The sequence below is a fragment of the Hyaena hyaena genome, unplaced genomic scaffold (genome assembly GCF_003009895.1).
Source record: "Hyaena hyaena isolate Hyena2069 unplaced genomic scaffold, ASM300989v1 scaffold_960, whole genome shotgun sequence".
NCBI lineage: Eukaryota > Metazoa > Chordata > Mammalia > Carnivora > Hyaenidae > Hyaena > Hyaena hyaena.
The window spans coordinates 105699-128648 of NW_024081589.1; the positions used below are offsets into that span (position 1 = coordinate 105699).

The following is a 22950-nucleotide window of genomic DNA, read 5'->3' on the forward strand; positions in this document are numbered from 1 at the left end:
CCATACAAATCTTAGGATTGTTTGCTCTAGCTTTGAGAAGTATGCTGGTGCAATTTTGATTGGAATTGCATTGAATGTGTAGATTGCTTTGGGTAGTAATGACATTTTAACTATATTTGTTCTTCCTATCCATGAGCATGGAATGTTTTTCCATTTCTTTGTGTCTTCTTCAATTTCCTTCATAAGTTTTCTATAGTTTTCATTGTACAGATCTCTTGTATCCTTGGTTAGGTTTATTCCTAGGTATTTTATGGTTTTTTGTGCAATTGTGAATGGGATTAGCTTCTTGATTTCTCTTTCTGTTGCTACGTTGATTTTGTACCCTGCAACTTTGCTGAATTCCTGGATCAGTTCCAGTAGGCTTCTGGTGGAGTCTGTTGGGTTTTCTACGTAGAGGATCATGTCGTCTGCGAAAAGTGAAAGTTTGACTTCCTCTTTGCCAATTCTGATACCTTTGATTTCCTTTTGTTGACAACTCTATTTTAAATTAAAATCCACTCTCCGGATCTCTCCATACCTCTTTGCAGAGCCTTTTTTTTTTTTAATGTTTATTTATTTATTTTGAGAGAGAGGGAAAGAGATAGTGCAAGAGAAAGAGGGGCAGAGAGAGGGAGAGAGAAAATCTCAAGCAGGCTCTGCACTGTCAACGCAGAGCCCGATGTGGGGCTTGATTCCATGAACCTAGGATCATGACCTGAGCTGAAATCAAGAGTCGGACGCTTACCTGACTAAGCCACCCAGGTGCCCTGAAAATTCTTTTTACCTTGCCTCATACACATACCATATAGTAGTCTTATTTATCTTGTTCACCATCTGTCTTCACCTCCCTCCAAGAAGTATAAGCTCAATGAAGGCATGGACTTTTGTTTTTCTGTTCAGTGCTGTATTTTCTGTACCTGGAACAGTATGGCACATGGTAAGTACCCAGTTTATAAACAAATGAATATGTCACTGAACTTTGGCTGTAGTATCCCAGTTCTAATTGGTAATGGCCATTTCATGTTTTGCAGGCTTGGAGTCTTAAAGTTTTATTATAAATTTTAATTATTAGTATTATTTGTTTTTACCTCCATTACATCTTAGAGTCAGCTTACCTATTTTTGTAACTATTGTTAGATTCTGGAGGTTGCCGGGATAATGGACCAATAGTAACAAAAAATAGAATCTATTCTTGTCATATTTTAATCCAAATTAGTAAATCACCATTCTGCATATTCTTTTTTTAATGCTTATTTCTTTAATAAAATTTTTTAAATGTTTATTTATTTTTGAGACGGAGAGAGACAGAATGCGAATGGGGGAGGGGCAGAGAGAGAGGAGACACAGAATCCAAAGCAGCCTCCAGGCTCTGAGCTGTAGGCACAGAGCCAGACTCAGGGCTCAAACCCACGAGCTGTGAGATCATTACTTGAGACAAATTCAGACATGAGCCACCCAATTGAGCCAACCAGGCACCCCAATGTTTATTCATTTTTTTTTGAGAGAGAGAGCAAAGGAGGGTCATAGGGAGAGAGGGAGACAGAGGATCCCAAGCAGGCTCTGTGCTGACAGCAGAGAGCCTGACGCGGGACTCGAACTCACAACTATCAGCTCATGGCCTGAGCTGAAGTCGGTCGCTTAACCGACTGAGCCACTCAGATCCCCAATAAATCACCATTCTGCATATTTTTTTTAAATTTATTTCTAGGAGAGAGAGAGAGAGAGTGTGAGCAGGGGAGGGTCAGAGAGAGAGGGAGTCACAGACTGAAACAGGCTCCAGGTTCTGAGCTGGCAGTCAGCACAGAGCCCGACGCGGGGCCAAACCCACGAACCACGAGATCATGACCTAAGCGAAAGTCGGACGCTTAACCACCCAGGCGCCCCACCATTCTGCATATTCTAAAGAGAAGTAAGTCAGTCAGAGAAAGACAAATACCACAAAATTTCACTCATATGTGGAAGTTAAGAAACAAAATAGATGAACAAAAGTAAGTAAAGAGACAAACCAAAAAAAGACTTAACTAAAGAGAACAAACAGGTGGTTACCAGAGGGGGGAGGTAGGAAGAGGTTGGGTGAAATAAGCGATGAGGATTATAACACCCCATGTTAACTATACTGGAATTAACATAAAAAATAAAATTATCTACAAAAATATATAAAAAATGAGATAATGAAGGGAACACACAGACAGGAAAAATAGAATATAACTCAAGGTGAGGCTAACACAAAATGCAATCTGCAAATTTCTGTTCACTTACTAGGGTAGGCCAAACATTTGGCTCCAGGCTGTCTAGTAGCCAAGGCAAAAAGAGAAAGACAAAAAACGGCACCATTCACTGGTCCCATTCCTGAGAGCAACACTCTCTTCCCAGAGCCATGTTCTCTAGTCCACCAATAGATGGCGCACACTTCACATGGTTAGATTACAGAGCAAGCCCTTTACTATGGGCCTTCTAGGATAAATATCATATGTTTGCACGTATAGGAGGATTAGGAGGAACTTAACGGAGGACCATAGGGGAGAAGAATGGGGGAAATTGTAGGGGAAAGGGAGAGAGGCAAAGCATGAGAGACTCTTGAATGCTGAGAACAAACTGAGGACTCATGGGTGTGGGGGGGGAGAGGGGAGATGGGCATGGAGGAGGGCACTTGTGGGGATGAACACCAGGTGTTATATGGAAACCAACTTGACAATAAACTATTTGTAAAAAAAAAATATATGGGCCTTCTAAACTGAGCCTGATAGAGATAATAACAACCATTTTTCTGAATTACGTGTCTGGCTATCTACACATACCATTTAATTCTTAGTGCAGTTTTGGGAGAAGCTGTTATTATCCCCACTTTAGAGATATGGAAACAGGCTCAGAAGTAAAATCTCTTGCTCAAGACTGGATTCCAAACTAGCTCTTATCCCAGAGTCTCTGCTTTTTCTATCATGCCACCTTGTCAATCTGCTGTCATTTGGAAAGCCTAAGGCAGATTTTCTTTTTTCTAATGGGTGGAGCTCTCGGGAAGCTGTCTTTGACTGGAGGGCTTTCTTTCTTTTTTTTTTTAATTTTTAAATGTTTATTTTTCAGAGAGAGAGACAGAGTGCAAACAGGGGGAGGGGCAGAGAGAGAGAGGGAGACACAGAATCCAAAGCAGGCTCCAGGCTCTGAGCTGTCAGTGCATAGCCCGATGTGGGGCTCATACCCATGAACCATGGGATCATGACCCGAGATGAAGTTGGACACTAAACTGAGTGGGCCACCCAAGCACCTCTAGGATCATTTGTAACTGCTCTGTGTATGGACAGCTGGGTATCAAAATTAACAAATGGCTTATATACCAATAATAGTAACTAAACTCATGACTGGAGAAACACTAATGAATACTACAGTGGGATATCATTGGTCAAGTATAAAAACATTAATAATACACTGTGTTGACAAAGCCAGGATGAGGGAAAGACCTCTCATAAATTGCTGGTGGGAGTGCAACTAGCCAATCAAGGGCAATTTTGCAATAACTATAAAAAGGACACATACGTGAGACTTTCATACCAAGATTCCATTTCTAGAAATTTCTCCTCTAGTTATGTTTGCATAGGTATAAACTATTGTGTGTACAAGGTTATTCACTGTAGTGTTGTGTGTAATAACAAAAAATGAGAAACAACCAGATGTCCATCAATGGAGGATTGACCAAATAAATACTGGTACATCCATCCAACGAAAAACCTCTTTATGTACTTATATGTAAAAGTCTATGAAAAAGCAAACCATGGGAGCTGTGTACTTTCTCAATTTTGTGCCATGGAATTGTATTACCTATTCAATGACATATCTGAAAGGTAATGTAGAAAAAAAAATGTGGATAACCTGTCAACAAATAGTGTTTAGATTGAAGAACCAGTTTGTCAGTGTACTGCCTTAGTATCAGCTAAATAAAGATCCTGTTACCCTGTGAGGATATACTGGAGAAAACCCAGTCTTTATTGTTCTCTAATTGGGCCCAGCATAATTTTTCACAGATGGCTTCCCTAAGACATTTTATTTTTATTTTTTTATTTTTTTAATGTTTATTTATCTTAAGCGGGGGGACAGAGCATAAACAGGGGAGGAGCAGAGAGAGAGGAGACACAGAATGTGAAGCAGGCTCCAGGCCTGAACCCACCAGAACCCGATGTGGGACTTGAACCCACGAGGCATGAGATCATGACCTGAGCCCAAGTCGGACGCTCAACGAACTGGGCACCCAGGTGTCCTGAGAAATTTTAATTTTAGAAAATCACATGCCAGATTGCCCCCTTTTTCAGAGAAGTCCAATTCTATGTAGATTAGAGCTGCTAGTATTCTGAAGGGGCAAATATAAAAGTTTGTTTGCTTTGAGGATTTGCAGGTCTCTGATCTGTAATTCATCCAGCTCTGTATAGCTCACTGTTTCATGAGAGAATTGGAGCACATGGAATAGTAGCACTGGTTTCTCAGAACCAGTGTGATACCTGTTCACTCACCAGCATGAGAGTTCCCTGAAGGCATGCCGCGGGTCCTATATTTTCTTTATTTCATCATAGCTGTGCTTCTCAAACCATTTGTGACAGAAAAGACCATTTCCCCCCAAATCCATTGTGTACCAATACTTTTATAAAATACAATACAAATGAATCAGTCGAAAAATATAATCAAAACAATCACATACAAAATACAAGCCCAGGGGCAAGATGGCGGAGAAGTAGGAGTTCCTTATATTTCACTCACCTCCATCTCTGAAACAGAGAAGGCCTGAAGCCATGGAAACCCTTAGAGAACTACAGGAGTTAGGGAGGAAAAGGAGACAGGCTCTGCTGAGAAAACATCCTTGTAGGGCTACCGCAAGAAGCAAGCCAAGGTACACATTGTGGAGAGTCCCAAATACCAGTATGAGTAGGGGAATAGAATAACCAAAGTCTCAATAAGAGTGACCAAGAGACACATTTCAAAGAACACTTCTTGAATAGATAGGCCCTGAACAGTCAAAGAGCCTTCTTTAATACAGCAGTATTCGCAGGTGCAGAGTGCATAACAAGCTTTTTAAACTAACAAGAGACAGAAAGCTAACCAAAATGACCTGGAAGAACTCTCCTCTAAAGATTCCAGGAAGAAATGACAACTAAAGAACTGCTCAAAACAGATATAAGCAGCATAACTAAACAAGAATTTAGAACAATAGTCATAAAATTAATCGCTGGGCTTGAAAAAGGCACGGAAGATATCAGAAAATTATTGATACAAAGACTAGGGAGCAAAAACTAGTTGTGATGAATTAAAAATGCTATAAATGAGGTGCATAATAAAATGGAGACATCCAATGCACGGAGTGAAGAGGCAGAGAGGGGAATAGGTGAATTAGAAGACACAATTATAGAAAAAGAGGAAGCTGAGAAAAAGAGAGATAAAGTGATCCAGGAACATGAAAGGAGAGTTTGAGAGCTGAGTGATAAAATCAAACGGAACAATGTCCGTATCATAGGAATTCCAGAAGAGGAAGAGAGAGGGAAATGTGCTGAAGGAGTCCTTGAACAAATTATAGCTGAGAACTTCCCCAATCTGGGGAAGGAAAGAGACACTGAAATCCAAGAGGCACAACGAACTCCCCTCAGACGAAACTTGAATCGATCTGCCCGACATATCATAGTGAAACTGGCAAAATATAAGGACATAGAGAGGATACAGAAAGCAGCTAGGGATAAAAGGGCCCTAACATACAAAGGGAAACCTATCAGAGTGGTGACAGACCTATCTACTGAAACTTGGCAGGCCAGAAAGGAATGGCAGGAAATCTTCAAAGTGATGAACAGAAAAATATGCAACCAAGAACCCTCTATCCCGCAAGCCTGTCATTCAGAATAGAAGGAGAGATAAAAGTCTTCCCAAATAAACAAACATTGAAAGAATTCAGTACCACTTAACCAACCCTACAAGAAATCCTGAGGGATATTCTATGAGGGAAATGTTGCAAGGAACACAAGTTACCAGAGACACCACTACAAGCATGAATCCTACAAAGAACAAAATGACTCTAAACCCATATTTTTCAATAATAACACTGAATGTAAACGGACTAAATACACCAATCAAAAGACATAGGGTAGCAGAATGGATAAAAAACAAAATCCATCTATTTGCTGTCAACAAGAAACTCATTTTAGACCTGAGGACACCTTGAGATTGAAAGTAAGGGGATGCAGAAATATCTATCATGCTACTGGAAGTCAAAAGAAAGCTGGAATAGCCATACTTACATCAGACAAACTGGACTTTAAAGTAAAGACAGTAACAAGGGATGAAGAAGGGCATTATATAATAATTACAGGGTCTATCCATCAGGAAGAGCTAACAATTGTAAATGTCTATGCACCAAATATGATAGCACCAAAATACATGAAACAATTAATCACAAACAGAAACAGTCTTATCGATAGGAACGTGCTAATAGCGGGGGATTTTAATACTCCACTTACAGCAATGGACAGATCAACTAGACCGAAAATCACTAAAGACACAATGAACTTGAATGACACATCGAACCAGATGGATTTGACAGATATATTTAGAACTCTACATCCTGAGGCCATGGAATTCAGTTTCTTCTCAAGTATGCATGACACATTCTCCAATCTAGATCACATACTGGGACATAAAGCAGCCCTCCATAAATGTAAAAGAATTGAGATCATACCATGCACACTTTCACATCACAATGCTATGAAACTTGAAATCAACCACAGGAAGAAGTCTGGAAAACTTCCAAAAACATGGAGGTTAAACAACACCCTACTAAAGAACAAATGGGCCAATCAGGCAATTAGAGAATAAATTTACAAAAATATATGGAAACAAATGAAAATGAAAATACAAAAATTCAAACTCTATGGGATGTGGCAAAGGCAGTCCTAAGAGGAAAGTACATTGCACTCCAGGCCTATTTCAAGAAACTAGAAAAAGCACAAATACCAAATTTAACAGCGTACCTAAAGGAACTAAAAGCAGAGCAACAAGAGCACCCCAAATCCAGTAGAAGATAAGAAATAATAAAAATCAGGGCAAAATAAAAAAAAAATAGAATAAAAAAAAAACCAGTTGAACAGATCAATGAAACCAAGAGTTGTGTTTTTGAAAAAATAAACAAAATTGACAAATCTCTAGCCAGGCTTCTCAAAAAGAAAAGAGAGAGCACCCAAATACAAAAATCATGAATGAAAATGGACTAATTACAACCAAACCCTCAGAAATACAAACAATTATCAGGGAATACTATGAAAAATTATATGCTAACAAACTGGACAACTTAGAACAAATGGACAAATTCCTAAACACACACTCATTAACAAAATTCACACGTGAAGAGAGAGAAAATTGGGACAGATCCATAACTAGTAAAGAAATTGAATCAGTTATTCAAAATATCCCAACAAATAAGAGCCCTGGGCCAGATGGCTTCCCTGGGGAATTCTACCAGACATTTAAATCAGAGTTAATATCCATTCTTCTCAAGGAATTTCAATAAAATAGAAATCGAAGGAAAACTTCCAGACTCGTTCTAGAAAGCCAGCATCACTTTGATTCCCAAGTCAAACAGAGACCCAACAAAAAAAGAGAACTATGGGCCAATATCCTTGATGAATACAGATGCAAAAATCCTCAACAAAATACTGTCAAATCAAATCCAACAGCACATAAAAAGAATTATCCACCATGATAAAGTGGGATTCATTTCTGGGTTACAGGGCTGGTTCAATATTCACAAATCAATCAATGTGATACATCACATCAACAAAAGAAAAGATAAAAACTATATGATCATGTCGATAGATGCAATAAAAGCATTTGACAAAATACATCAACCTTCTTAATAAAGACCCTAGAGAAAGTCGGGTTAGAAGGAACTTAAACATCATAAAAGCCATTTATGATAAGCCCTCAGATAACATCATCCTCAATGGGGAAAAACTGAAAGCTTTCCCCCTGAGATCAGGAACAGGACAGGGATGTGCACTCTCACCACTGTTTAACATAGTGCTGGAAGTCCTAGCATCAGCAATCAGACAACAAAAGGAAATAAAAGCCATCAGAATTGGCAAAAAAAGAAGTGAAACGTTTACTTTTCGCAGATGACATGATAGTCTACATAGAAAATCTGACAGACTCCACCAGAAGCCTACTAGAACTGATCCATGAATTCAGCAAAGTTGCAGGGTACAAAATCAACATACAGAAATCGGTTGCATTTTTACACACCAACAGTGAAGCAACAGAAAGAGAAATTAAGAAATTGATCCTGTTGACAATTGCACAAAAAAAATACCTAGGAATAAACCTAACCAAAGATATAGGAGATCTGTATGATGAAAACTATAGAAAACTCTTGAAGGAAATTGAAGAAGACACAAGGGAACGGAAAAATATTCCATGCTCATGGATCGGAAGAATAAATATTGTTAAAATATCATTACTACCCAAAGCAATCTACACATTCAATGCAATCCCAATCAAAATTGCAGCAGCATTCTTCTCAAAGCTAGAACAAGCTATCCTAAAATTTGTATGGAACCACAAAAGACCCCGAATAGCCAAAGTAATAGTGAAGAAGAAAACCAAAACGGGAGGCATCATCATCCCAGAATTTAGCCTCTACTACAAAGCTGTCATCATCAAGACAGGATGGAATTGGAACAAAAACAGAAACATAGATCAATGGAATAGAACAGAGAACTCAGAATTTGACCTACAAATGTATAGCCAACTAATCTTGGACCAAGCGGGAAAGAGTATCCAATGGTAAAAAGACAGCCTCTTTAACAGATGGTGCTGGGAGAACTGGACAACAACATGCAGAAGAATGAAACTAGAACATTTTCTCACACCATACACCAAAATAAACTCAAAATGGTTAAAGGACCTGAATGTGAGACAGGAAACCATCAAAACCCTAGAGGAGAAAGCAGGAAACAACCTCCTTGACCTCAACTGCCGCAATTTCTTACTCGACACATCCCCAAAGGCAAGGGAATCAAGAGCAAAAATGAACTACTGGGACCTCATGAAGATAAAAAGCCTCTGCATGTCAAAGGAAACAATCCATAAAACTAATATGCAACCAATGGAATGGGAAAAGATAGTTGCAAATGACATATGAGATAAAGGGATAGTATCCAGTATCGATAAGGAACTCATCAAACTCCACAGTAGAAAAACAAATAATCCAGTGAAGAAATGGGCAGAAGACATGAACAGACACTTCTCCAAAGAGGACATCCAGAGAGCCAACAGACATATGAAATAATGCTCAACATCCCTCATCATCAGGGAAATACAAATCAAAACCACACTGAGATACCACTTCACGCTGGTCAGAGTGGCTAAAATGAACAAATCAGGAGACTATAGATGCTGGCGAGGATGTGGAGAAACGGGCACCCTCCTACACTGTAGGTGGGAATGTAAACTGGTGCAGCCCCTCTGGAAAACAGTATTGAGGTTCCTCAAAAAATTAACAAAAGCACTCCCCTATGACCCAGCAGTAGCACTGCTAGGAATTTACCCAAGGGATACAGGAGTGCTGATGCATAGGAGCACATGTACCCCAATGTTCATAGCAGCACTCTCAACAATAGCCAAAAGATGGAAAGAGCCTAAGTGTCCTTCAAGTGATGAATGGATCAAGACGATGTGGTTTATCTATACAATGGAATCCTACATGGCAATGAGAAAGAATGAAATCTGGCCATGTGTAGCAACATGGATGGACCTTGAGGGTGTTATGCTGAGCGAAATAAGTCAGGCAGAGGACAGATACCATATGTTTGCACGTCAGGAGGATTAGGAGGAACTTAACGGAGGACCATGGGAGAGGAGAAGGGGAAAAATAGTTGGGGAGAGGGAGGGAGGCAAACCATGGGAGACTCTTGAATGCTGAGAACAAACTGAGGCCTGATGGGAGTGGGGGAGAGGGGAAGGGGGGTGATGGCCATGGAGGAGGGCACTTGTGGGGATGAGCACTCATCCCATGGTGTTATATGGAAACCAACTTTACAATAAACTATTTAAGAAAAAATAATTTAGATTAAAGGCCTGAAAAAAAATACAAACCCAATATTTTGAGGATTATATTCAACAGACATAGAATTACTTTGTCATATTGTTAGGGTTTTGCAACATTACTCTCAATTTCTTGTCACGGACCAGTAATTATCAGTTTGTTGACCGGCACTGAGTCATGGAACCACACTTTGAGTAGTATTACCTTATAGCACTACCACAGTGCTCAGCTCATTGTAGGCTTTCGATAAATGCCAGGTTCCGTACATCATTCTTACGGTGTTTCCTATTTTGCAGAATGTTTTCACAATCCTTTCCCTTTCTACCCTCATACCACCTTCAGAATTCAGTGGAGCAAAATACTCCCTTTTGGCAGAAGAGGAAGTTGAGACATGCAGATTAAGTGATTTGCCTGGTGTGAAACAGCTTCTTAGTGTCAGAGCCCAAATTTAATCTGTTACTCCTACTGCATTTTGAGGCAGCATCACTAAGAAAGCCCTCTAGTCAGGGTGCCTGGGTGGATCAGTTGGTTAGTGTCTGACTTCAACTCGGGTCATGATCTTGTGCCTAGTGCGTTCAGGCCCTGCATCAGGTTCTGTGCTAACTGCTTGGAACCTGGAGCCTGCTTCACATTCTCTATCTACCTCTTTCTCTGCCCCTCCCCTGCTGGTGCTCTGTCTCTTAAAAATGAATAAACGTTAAAAAACAACAACAAATGGGGGCGCCTGGGTGGCTCAGTCGGTTAAGCATCCAACTTCGGCTCAGGTCATGATCTCACAGTTAGTGGGTTCAAGCCCCGCATCGAGCTCTGTGCTGACAGCTCAGAGCCTGGAGCCTGTTTTGGATTCTGTGTCTCCCTCTCTCTCTGCCCCTCCCCCACTGCTGCTCTGTCTCTCTCTGTCTCAAAAATAAATAAAACAAACAAAAAATTAAAACAACAACAACAACAACAAATGATCCTTGATCACTCTATTTTCAGAATTTCCTAACCTATTGTTTCAATAGGGATCCTAAGCTAGAGAACTTTGTCCATTTCCTTTGATTCTGCTCCCATTTTTTCTAGAACGATCCCAGGCATTTCTTGGGCACCCCAGATATTTTATTTTAAAACCAGTATTCCTATGCGCTAACATTGTGCCTGGCACAATAGGAAGGGTTCAAACAAAATGTGGGACAAATAAATAAGAACAATACCAGAAACATCCACCCACTACTTCATATGGCTATGCACTCATGTAATTATTTGTATTTGCAATGACAATTTCAAAATTATGGATAAAGCTGTTTTAGACAGACATTCTAGGTGCCACAGTGAGCTATTGCTCTGGGGCCTTTGCTTTTGCAAAATTGACTCTCAAGTGCTACCTTTTATTATGTAGAGAAGTTTATGGTTTTATTCTTTCTTTATAGTTAACTTTACAGATCACATTCTGTTTACTCTTTGCTTTATAAGACCTGAAATGGCTTTCGGCCAAATGTCTGTTGACCTTGTGGGAGGTAGAGTGGGCACATTTTTTTCAATTTCTTCCATGCAAGGGGGAGGAAAGCAGAGGACACACTTATGTTGATTTATCTACACTTTCGACCAGATTCACTTGTGACGATGAACACACATTTGTAGGATGCCTGGCTAAGGATATCAGGGGGAAGAGAACACAGAGTTAACAGAAGCTATAACTCTTTTTTTTTTTTTAAGTGTTTAGTGTTTTATTTTGAGAGTGGGAGGAGAGGGGGAGAGAGAGATGGACAGAGAGAATCCCAAACAGCACAGTGTCAGGGCAGAGCCTGACGCAGGGCCTGATTGCACAACCGGGAGATCATGACCTGAGCCGAAATCAAGAGTCAGATGCTCAACTGACTGAGCTATCAGGGCACCCCGGAATCTAAAACTCTTGATTAAATTATGAATTTTGCTTTATTAGCACCACATTCTAAAGACTTCACTTGGCAAGGTATTATATAGGCATTTATTACTCACTATGTGAATAGCTTCTGCAAAACTTGGGGCTCCAAAGGCTGAAAGAGAATTCATCATTATCATCATCAATAGTAATACTAGCTGACATTTACTGAGTGTTAATCTTTTCTATTTTACATCTATTAGTACAATTTATCCTATTATCCCATTTTACAAATAAGAAACCCACAGTGGAGTGAAATTGGGTAATTTGAACGAGATGACACAGCTATTAAGTGTCTGAGTCTGGTTATTTCTGAGCTCAGGAATTCTGGGTTCAGGGCCCACTGTCATTTCTGTTTTGTTTTGCATTTCACAAAAGGTGAAATACTCTTTTTTTGAAATGTCCTCCTAAAGTCCCCAATGGGAGCCCTCCAACCTGTCAGCAGCCAGTGGCGACACCAAGTGGTAATATGCACGTACTGCAGCCCTCTCCAATTCGACGTAATGATCACTCCTGCCCAAGCTCTCCCAAATAAATTTGTATTCTAAGGTAGCTTCGTGACACGTCTGCTTCCAACCAGATTGCTACCCTTTAACCTCTCTTTTTATAGTCTGAGAGTAAAATACATCTTTTCCAGGGTTAGCTCCTCTTTTGCATTTCATTTCTATACCCCATGTATTTTACTCCATTACCTATCCCCTCTTTTTCTTGCCTCTTCAATTTGTTTCACCAGGAGCTCTTCCTGCTAAACCTACAAATAAGCTCTGGTTTCTCCTATACTGCAATGACAAAAACAAACTAATGAACATTTCTCTGAAAAATCACCCCATTAAAGTTTTTTAAATGTTTATTTATTTTTGAGAGAGAGACAGCGAGCGAGCAGGGGAGGGGCAGAAAGGGAGGGAGACAGAATCTGAAGCAGGCTCCAGGCTCTGAGCTGTCAGCACAGAGCCCAACACAGGGCTTGAACACACAAACTGCGAAATCATGTCTTGAAGGACGCTTAACCAACTGAGCCACCCAGGCACCCCACCCCAGATTCACTTTCTTAAAGAGGAGTTCCAATAATGGGATTCCATTGCTCCAAAACCTTAATCTTTTTCAGTCACTTTCTGAATGAAGCACATATCTCAGTATGACATTCAGGATCTTCTAAAATTTGGCCTGAATTTCTGGTTGTATCCTCCCTACACTTCCCTTCCCTAAACTTCAATCACACAGGAGTACTCGCAGGTCCTCATAGGTGATTTCCTTTGCACAAGGTATTATTTCCACTTGGATTTACCTTTATCAGAGTCCATTTAACTTTCCCTGGAATTTTTCTAGTTACTTGTGGCTGTGTCCCACCCTCCCACCCATTACACTGTGAGTGCCTGAAGGCAGGGAGTGACTAAATGTTACCAGATAAAGTAAAAATAAGCTTGGACTCTGAAAGCAAAAATCTGGCCATTCATTAGGCTGGAGTAACAGACACAGATAAAGCCAGCTGCAGATATAACAGGGAACAATATTTCTCTCAAAGACTCGCTGCAGCTATAAAATGATAACAACTCCCTTTGAGTGACCACCACTTTTTTTTCTCCTGAGAAACTTTGTTCTCTACAAACACAGACTATCAGAGACTTTGCTGCTTGAAAACAGGCCAGTGAGAATAAAACATCCCGCATTTGTTTGGAGGACATAAGGTTCTTGGACACAAAGAAGCAGCCTTGAATTCCTATCCAGGTGGAGAACTTTGGATAAGGGGTATCTGGACACAACATTCCACATCTATTTTTTACTTTGGGTTCCCAAGGAAACCGGTCTCTGGGTTCATTTCAAAGCCTAGATGGGATGTTGTTGACCCCTTCACACAGTCCTGCTTTGAGCTTACCGAAAACAGTCCTTGGTTTAAAATTTATCTAAATTCCACCCTTCCCTCAAATTCTGTAATGATAGTTTTTCTTAGGTGAGATGCCCCATGGTTTCTCTTGTGTGTGGTCTTCTTCATTGAGTGGACTAAAAGCCTGACTTTTAGATTACCTGGATTGACTATATGGATTCTGGTCTCAGTTCTGCCAATAACTAATTAGCAGGATCATCTTAGTCAATGCACTCCACTGGCCTTTTTTCTCTTCTGTAAAATGAGAGGGATGTTCCTTTCAATTCTACCGTAAGAGCTTTGGTGTCAGGTAAACCTAGTTTGGATTCTCGGTTCTACCACTTACTAAGACCTATGATTTTTACTTTTCTGAGCCTCCCTTTAGTAATTATTGAAATGGTGAGAGAATACTGGGGCGCCTGGGTGGCTCAGTTGGTTAAATGTCGGATTCCTGATTTAGGCTCAGTTCATTATTTCAGTGTTGTGAGATCAAGCCCTGTGCTGGCCACAGGGAGACTGGTTGGGATTCTCTCCTCCCTCCCTGTCTCTCCCCTGCTCACACTTTCTCTCTCTCAAAATAAATAAATAAACTTAAAAAAAAAAAAAACACCCGGTGGTAATAGGGAAAACTGCGGTGTAGATTACCCAGTGCTGCAACAAGGCTCAAGTTGGCTGTTACAAGCATCAATTTGATCACTATTCCTATTCCTGTTCTGTGAGTTCAAATTACCTAATCTGTGCCTCTGTTTTCTCATGTATAAAAGCGGAGAATGATAGTACGCACTCCAGTACGGTTATTGTGGGCATTAAATGAAATGAAAATGAGTTAAGGGCTTAGCACAGTGCCTGGCACGTAATTAGAGGCTCAAAATATGTCAGCTAATGTAATTAGCATTAGATTACTATTAGCTATTCTGTGGGCCATAAGCTCGGGATAAACAGTTTCATTCTAAGGACAAAAACCTCAAAGAATCATACTCCAGGCTGTTAACAGTGAAACATAAAGGAGCATTTCTTTTTCAAAAGGAATCGGCACGCCCAGCACGGGGTTAGGACCCGCCCACTCATTAAATATGGCAGCGAGCAGGGCCGACCTACTGCGGTTGCGCACGCGGAAACTCCTCCCACGCCGCTTTCTCCGCCCGGCCGCCTTCCCAGCTCGCCTCACCCCCGCCGCGGCTGGGCTGAGGTGCTAGGAGAAGGCAGGCCAGGGCGCGCACGCGCAGACATTGGCTGTGTTTGGCCGATACTTGCGAGGCGCCTGTCACATGAGCCGCGCGCCAGCTCCGCTCCCCCTCCTCCTGGCTGGGCTGTGAATGAAGCTCTGCCGGCTACGTGGGGCGCTAGCTCGGCTTGGTGTCCTGGACGCCAGAGTTGACTGAGTGCTCGGCCCGCCTGCGGCCGACACGGGCTCCTCCGCCCCTGACCTCAGCGACAGGTAAAGACAGATGGGCTGTCCCTTCCCCAACAGGTCCTTGGCTGGCCTCCGGCCCCCGGCCCACCCGCGGAGCACCCCCTGGGCGCAGCGACACAGGGGAAGCGCTCCCCCGGTGGCTCGGCCCCTTGGAGATGGGGGTTCCCCTTGCCCGGCCGCTGCTGCCTGCCACCCGGAGGAGTTAGACCGGCTAGTTCCAGTCAGTGCAAGGCGGCATCTTCCCGGGAGCCCTGCCCTTTTCGAGCCAGGGTCCCTGCGCTGTCCCAGCGAAGTTTTCTCGCGGAGCCGCGCCAAGCCCGTCCCGCTTTTGAATGGGGGGGCGGGGGGCTGGCTGCAGGCGTCCCCTTTTCAGGACTGGGGCAGAGTGGTTTTGGCTGGTGAAGCTCTTTCGAGGCCTGTTCTTCTTCCCTCTCTGGACTCGCAGGTTGGTGTGGGTCGTAGCGAAGTGGACTCCAGACTCTCAAGTAGTTGAGGCGAGTTTTCCTTTTTTCCACTTAACGCGGGGTGGCTGGTTCTCTCCAGACTTTCCAGGCTTGCGCTTGAGCGCCTTCACCCCAAGGGAAAAGCTTTACCTTCACAGTTGATTCACTTTTACCTTTCTTTAACATTTCAGAGCAAATCAGTTTCCTGGAGTGCCAAGTGAAGTTGTACGTGTGCCCGTGTGATAACGTCAGTGTAAGCGACCCCGAATAAGTGAGGGAAATCCAGAAGTGTGGAACATAAAAAGCCAGTAAGAATCTGCTTAACATAGACTTCAAACCTTTATTAGCAACTACCCGGGTTTGACTTCAGAGATGTTAAATTTCTCCTGGTCCCACGAGGCGCGGACCACTACTTAACTCTGTGTGTGTGTGTGTGTGTGTGTGTGTGTGAGAGAGAGAGAGAGAGAGAGAGAGAGAGAGAGAAAGAGAAAGAGAGAGAAAGAGAGAGAGAGAAAGATAAACAGAGAGAGAAAATGGGGGCAAACCAAAACAAACTGTCCGGGGTTCTAGAGAAGTCATCGGAGCGCTTTTTCCTGGTGAATTTATCCTTGGACTTGTGAGTTCCTAAGTTTTCTTGAACTTCGCCAACCTTTCCCTATCCAAACCATTTTTTTAAACCATCTGTTGGTGCTGTTGGGGGCTAGTGTCCATATTTACACTCTTGTCCTTAAACAAAAGTCATCAAGGAAGACCAAAATCATGACTCTCAAGTTTGTATTAGTTAGCGCTTTCACTTCCCGGGTGGACGTACTGGCTTGTATAAAAGCTATGGAAATAGCAACCTACTTTCATGTTGACCAAGTCAAAAACCTGAGGACTTTTGCTTAGAAAAAGCTGATGGCTTGGGTGCTAAATAAGGAAGATCAATTTATTAATTAAGAACTTGTTTAAGTGGGCAGCACAGCATTTAATATATTAAGCCTCTGAATTGAAGTAGCCAGAAATTACATTAAAATTTTTTTAAATGTTTTATTTATTTCTGAGAGAGAGACAGTACGAGCAGGGGAGGGTCAGAGAGAGAGGGAGACATAGAATCTGAAGCAGGCTCCAGGCTCTGAGCTAACTGTCAGCACTGAGCCCGACACGGGGCTCGAACCCACAAACCGTGAGATCATGACCTGAGCTGAACTCAGACGCTTAACCGGACTGAGCCACCCAGGTGCCCCCAGACATTACATTTTTGTCCCTAGCTCCTTTCATATCCTTGCAAATAGTGTTGTCCAAGACCGAATTTGGCATTTTAAATTTAGGAATTAGCTGAATTAATTGGTAGTACTTAAGGGAGTATTCTAGTTTTACATTTTTTTCCTTTTTCTTTGGTTCTTCTTACCCCTAATTATAAAAGCAATAATATACTCCTTTTAGGACATTAGCAAAGTGTGGGAAGGTATAGTGAAGCGGAGAGAAAGAACCATGACCCAAAGGACATTGCTCTTAACTTTTTAATATGCTTCCTCACTTCTCCATTCCTATACAGACTTTCATTTTAAAACCTTAAATATTGCAAAAGTCGCTCTCCTTTCTACTAATTTTTAATGGCAAGTTGGGTGTTGGGGCAGGCAGTAGGAGAGGGCAATGGATATTATGCTGTTATTAATTTCCCAAACTGTGGAACATCAAGATAGGGAAGACATTTAATTGTTATCTCATCCACAACCACTATGCATCCTTTGAGATTCTGAAACCCATTTACTGAAGATCCAGTGATTCATGCAGAATTGGATAGCACTCAGCAGCAATAGTAACGGACTCTGGATCTTTCCATTCTGTCTTTCTAAAGCAGTACTTCGCTAGGAAAAACTCGGCACTAACATGTCTGCATGTCTTTGAAGGAGAGGTTCAAAGAGGGACAGGAGGTAATTCTTAAGGATTTGAAATGTTTTTTTTTTTTTCATTTAGGTATTCATTTTGCTGTTCACATTTTCAGGTTCAGGGCTTGAACTTCTTGCAGAAAGTAAGGCCACACAGCGGCTGGTCCATCTACATCCCATTCGAGCCTCCTTACAAAACTGGAGGGCTTTGGGAAACTGAGTGTGTGACCTCAGCGTGGGAGAAGAAAGGATCAAGATGGCTATGTGGCAGGGTAAGAAGTCAGAACTTATTTCTTTAACTGGTTTTTCCTCCTCTTTTATCCTCTATCCCAACCCAACCCCCCAAGCCAGTGGCAGGCAGCCAGCCCTTTCATTAATTTAACCCTTTGTCTCCACAAGGACAAAAGTATATTAATTTAAAAGAAGTTGCTGCTAGCTAGAAGTTTCACCTATTTTAAAGTAAGGGTGCAGGGGTAGGGGGACGGTTGTAGCAAGAAAATGTAATGCCAGAAGCCTTTTCAAAGAACTCCCTTCATTTGAACATGTGCTTGTGGGGGTTATGTGTGAGGAAACAGGATTTTTTTTTTTCATATTTGTGTTTTTCATTTGTTTCCGGCAAATGCCTATCATAAGGTTCTCAATGGTGGGGGAGACAGATGTCAGTGCTGACCTGGCTTCCTTTTCCTAGTAAAGACTTTAAAGCATATTTAATGTTATAATGTTTATATTTGATGATGGAAGGAAAGTACCCATTTTAATACCATGAACTACCCAAGAGCAAAACTCAATGGTGGTGTCTTACCTGATGGATTTACATCTCTTATGAATCTAGGAATTCCTACCGCCTACAAAGTTATTTTTCATTTTTGGTGAGGTTGAGGGTCGCGCCCTTGGGGGAGCATCAGAATTACTAGGGATGTGTGGGGTTTTTATGTTTCTCAAAAGGGAGTGTGGGTTTAAGAAATGATAGACAGACACTACCCAGACTGGTCTGTGACCACTTGGAGTTGAATGCAAGAAGTTGTGTAGCTATAAGTATTCATCAGGTAGGTTTGTTTGTTGTCTAGTGTATCTGTTAAAATGGTCTCCTATTGGTTATGGCTTCAAATATGAAGGTACACAAATGCAACATGTATTTTTGATGTATGAGAATTTTTACTTTGAAGATGTTTGTTGAAATGGGAATTTGCCTGTATCACTCGCTTTGGAGGTTTATCAGGAGCAGTTTGGAAATTCTTGTTTAAATCCTGAGACATTCTTTCTTTTTTTTTTTTTTTTTTTTTTCAAATAGTTTATTGTCAAATTAGTTTCTACATAACACTCAGTGCTCATCCCCAAAGTGCCCTCCTCCATGCCCATCCCCCCCTCCCCCCCACATCCATCAGTCCTCAGTTTTTGTCAGCATTCAAGAGTCTCTCATGGTTTGCCTCTCTCCCTTTCCCCCACCATTTCCGCCCTTCTTCTCCCCCTTGTTCCTCCGTCAAGTTCCTCCTAATCCTCCTATACGTGCAAACATATGATATTTGTCCTTCTCTGCCTGACTTATTTCGCTCAGCATAACACCCTCAAGGTCCATCCATGTTGCTACACATGGCCAGATTTCATTGTTTCTCATTGCCATGTAGTATTCCATGGTATAGATAAACCACATCTTCTTGATCCATTCATCTGTTGATGGACACTTAGGCTCTTTCCATGTTTTAGCTATTGTGGAGAGTGCTGCTATGAACATTGGGGTACATGTGCTCCTATGCCTCCTGAGACATTCTTTCATTCAACAAACATAATGCCAGGATGAATAAGACATAGAGCCCTCGAGGGTTCCTTGTCTTATGGGAAAGGCAGACATATAAACAAATGATTGTGTGAGGTTGAATTAAGTGTTAGAATAGGGAGAGGTGCAAAATGTGATGGAAGCCTAGACAAAAGCATGATGAATTTGGAGTTTGGAGCTGGTCTAAAAAACATGAGTGGGAGTTGCCAGATGGGCGAATGAGAGAATTGCATTCTGGGCAGACAGAGAAGCACTGTTTGGGAACTTCCAAGTTGCTCCGTTTGCCTTGTGTAAGATGTATGGGCCATGACCTCGGATGAAGCAGGGAAGGTAGTCGGAGACTGGATAAAAAAGAACTTTGTATGTTCTAGGAAGGATTTTACACTTTATCCGAGAGACAAAGATTCAAACAGGGAAGTAACCTAATCAGATTTTGTTTAAGAAAGATTACTTTGGCCACAGTGTTGAGGTGGAGTTGGAGCTGGAGAGAAAGCAAGCCAAGAGCTGGTTGGGAGGTTTCTGGTAGAGCAGTTGAGGGAGGGAGACGGGAGTCTGAGCAGAAGCCGCGGCAGCAAGGTTAATGAGCACAGGATGAAGTCTAGAAATGTTCTGTGACCAGATGTGGGGGGAACAGGGTCCGGGTTGACACCCAGTTTGGGTGCTTGGAGTGGGTGATGGCAGTCCCTGAGATTAGGGACCTAGCCTTGGGAAGAGGTGAGAAGAGCATATGGGGATAGTGGGGAGTTAGTGTACTGACTTTGGTTTGGCCTCTTTTGCTTGAGACATCTGTGGGCTGTCAGGTTCATGATTAAAAGGTAGTGCTGGAAGTTTGGAAGGGAAGTTTGTGCAGGTAGGGATCTAAAGTTTTGTTCCTAATGATGCATAAAGAGCTTGTGTTTTTTTTTTTTTGTTTTTGTTTTTGTTTGTTTAGTGGAAACACCATTAGTAGTTAATGATTTATTTTCTAATAAAAACATTTTAATGAATACCAGTTCTTAATAAAATGTCATAGTTTCTTCTTTTTAAAGTTTATTAATTTATTTTGAGAGAGAATGAGACAGAGTATATGATCAGAGGAGGGGCAGAGAGAGAGAGGGAGAGAGAATCCCAAGCAGGCTCTGTGCTTTCAGCAAATGGAGCCCGCTGCAGGGCTCGATCCCACGTACTGTGAGATCATAACCTTGGCCCATATCAAGAGTTAGTCACCCCTGTCATACTTTTTTTTTCTTTTTTGCCCCTGTCAAATTTTCTTAATAAATAATGTATTTTGCTGTCTCAGGCCCTGACATCAGATCTGCTTAAAATGATATTGGAATAAAACCAAATTTTCTTAGCATTAGTGAAGAGGGGGCTATTCCATATAAATAATTGCAACTTGTTTTTTGTTTTATGCAACCTCTAAGGTGACAAGCAATGATGACAATTATACTTTGGCTGGCAGTATGGTGGAATAGTTAAAAATACAGATTTCGGTCGACTCTGATGGTTCCATCACTTGGTAGCTGTGAGACCTGGAGCAAGTCCCTTACCCTCTCTGTGTCACAGTTTCCTCCTTTGTAAAATGAGGATAATAATAGAACGCACCTTATAGGGTCATTTTGAAGATTAATATATGCAAAGCACTTAGGACATAGTAAGTGCCATGTAAGTGTGTGCCTTTATTATTAGTAGTAAGACATTTAGAATATTGCCCAGCATATAGTAAGTGCTCATTAAAATTTAGCAATAGCTGCTGCTGTTACTACTATTACTACTGCTACTACTTATACAACTACCACTATTTTTGTCACTATTACTTTGCTATATCCTGGGGGTGGGCCTGTGGCTCTGCTCTGTGGAGGGAATTTCAGGTTGTCCTTGGAAGCCCTGCCCTGTGGTAGTCTGTTTGGGTCTTTAGGTAGAGGTTTAGATCTGAAGAGATCCTTAGAAACCATTTAGCCCAACCCCTAGAGATTAATTGACATGCCCATGCTCAGACAGGTTGATGGTGGTGACAGGACTAAAACTCAGGTGTCCTGGTTCCCTATTCCAGTTTTTCCACAGATTTATGGAGGAGGGAATGGTTGGGTCTATCCGCAGCTCAAGGAAGCTCAGAGTCAGATTTCTGGAGCTGAGGAACTCTAAGAGCTAGAAGAAGCCAAGCCTCCTTAGTCTCTTGGGTCAATGGTATCTAGTTGCTTCACAAAGAGTTTTATTAGAATTCTCATTCCCCTATAGGGCTGGCTTCGTGGTGACAAATTCTTTCAATTTCTGTTTATTTGGAAAGGTTTTTATCTCTCCTTCTATTTTGAATGACAGGCTTGCTGGATAGAGGATTCTTGGCTGCATATTTTTACCGTTCATCACATTGAAGATTTCCTGCCATTCCTTTCTAGCCTGCCAAGTTTCAGTAGATAGGTCTGTCACCACTCTGATAGGTTTCCCTTTGTATGTGAGGGCCCTTTTCTCCCTAGCTGCTTTCAAAATTCTCTCTTTGTCCTTGTATTTGGCCATTTTCACTATGATATGTCGTGCAGAAGATCGATTCAGGTTACGTCTGAGGGGAGTCCTCTGAGCCTCTTGTACTTCCACATTGACTTCCTTCCCCAGGTCAGGGAAGTTCTCTGCTATAATTTGTTCCAGGACTCCTTCAGCACCTTTCCCTCTCTCTTCCTCTTCTGGGATTCCTATGATACGGATATTGTTGCGTTTGACCGTATCGCTGATACAGAAATGCTGAGGCATAGGAGCACATGTACCCCAATGTTCATAGCAGCACTCTCCACAATAGCTAAAACATGGAAAGAGCCTAAGTGTCCATCAACAGACGAATGGATCAAGAAGATGTGGTTTATCTATACCATGGAATACTACATGGCAATGAGAAACAATGAAATCTGGCCATGTGTAGCAACATGGATGGACCTTGAGGGTGTTATGCTGAGCGAAATAAGTCAGGCAGAGAAGGACAAATACCATATGTTTGCACGTATAGGAGGATTAGGAGGAACTTGACGGAGGACCAAGGGGGAGAAGAAGGGTGGAAATGGTGGGGGAAAGGGAGAGAGGCAAACCATGAGAGACTCTTGAATGCTGACAAAAACTGAGGACTGATGGATGTGGGGGGGAGGGGGGGATGGGCATGAAGGAGGGCACTTTGGGGATGAGCACTGAGTGTTATGTAAAAACTAATTTGACAATAAACTATTTGTAAAAAAAAAAAAAAAAAAGTAACTCTTCAAAAAAAAAAAAAAAAAAAAAAAAGAATTCTCATTCCCCTTAAACATGGCCAACATTATTATTTTGACTTCATTTGATGAAGCCCTCTAACACATTTCCTGCCCACTTTAAACAGAGTCTCCTGGGCATAATTAAATATTTTTGATAACTCAGGGTTATAATTAAAACCGTCAGTTTTATTGGTCTAATTGTCAAGAAGTTATTGACAAGAGAACTAGCCAGCTTGGGGTTGGATGAGGTTGGACACGTGTTGTTGGGTATTATTTATTTATTCAATTATCATTACAATTTTCTTAATATTTATTTTTTTCTTTTTTTAATGTTTTTTACTTATTTTTGAGAGTCAGAGATAGCGCGAGCAGGGGAGGGTCAGAGACAGAGGAGATACAGAATCCGAAGACAGGCTCCAGGCTCTGAGCTGGCTGT

General features: G+C 41.6%; 1 protein-coding gene across 5 annotated transcripts in view; it reads left to right on the forward strand.

The window, feature by feature from the left end:
* CLCN5 (chloride voltage-gated channel 5) overlaps nt 1–22950 on the forward strand; it is a 256472-nt gene that overhangs the window by 75380 nt on the left and 158142 nt on the right. Inside the window, exons 1-3 of one of the 5 annotated variants that reach the window (XM_039221180.1) lie at nt 15020–15241; nt 15852–15968; nt 17648–17803. In XM_039221180.1, the coding sequence (XP_039077111.1) occupies nt 17788–17803 (16 nt within the window). In that variant the 5' untranslated portion in view covers nt 15020–15241; nt 15852–15968; nt 17648–17787. Of the gene's footprint in view, nt 1–15019; nt 15242–15851; nt 15969–17647; nt 17804–22950 lie in introns of those variants that run through there. The other 4 variants (XM_039221175.1, XM_039221182.1, XM_039221177.1 and 1 more) reach the window with 4 other exon arrangements.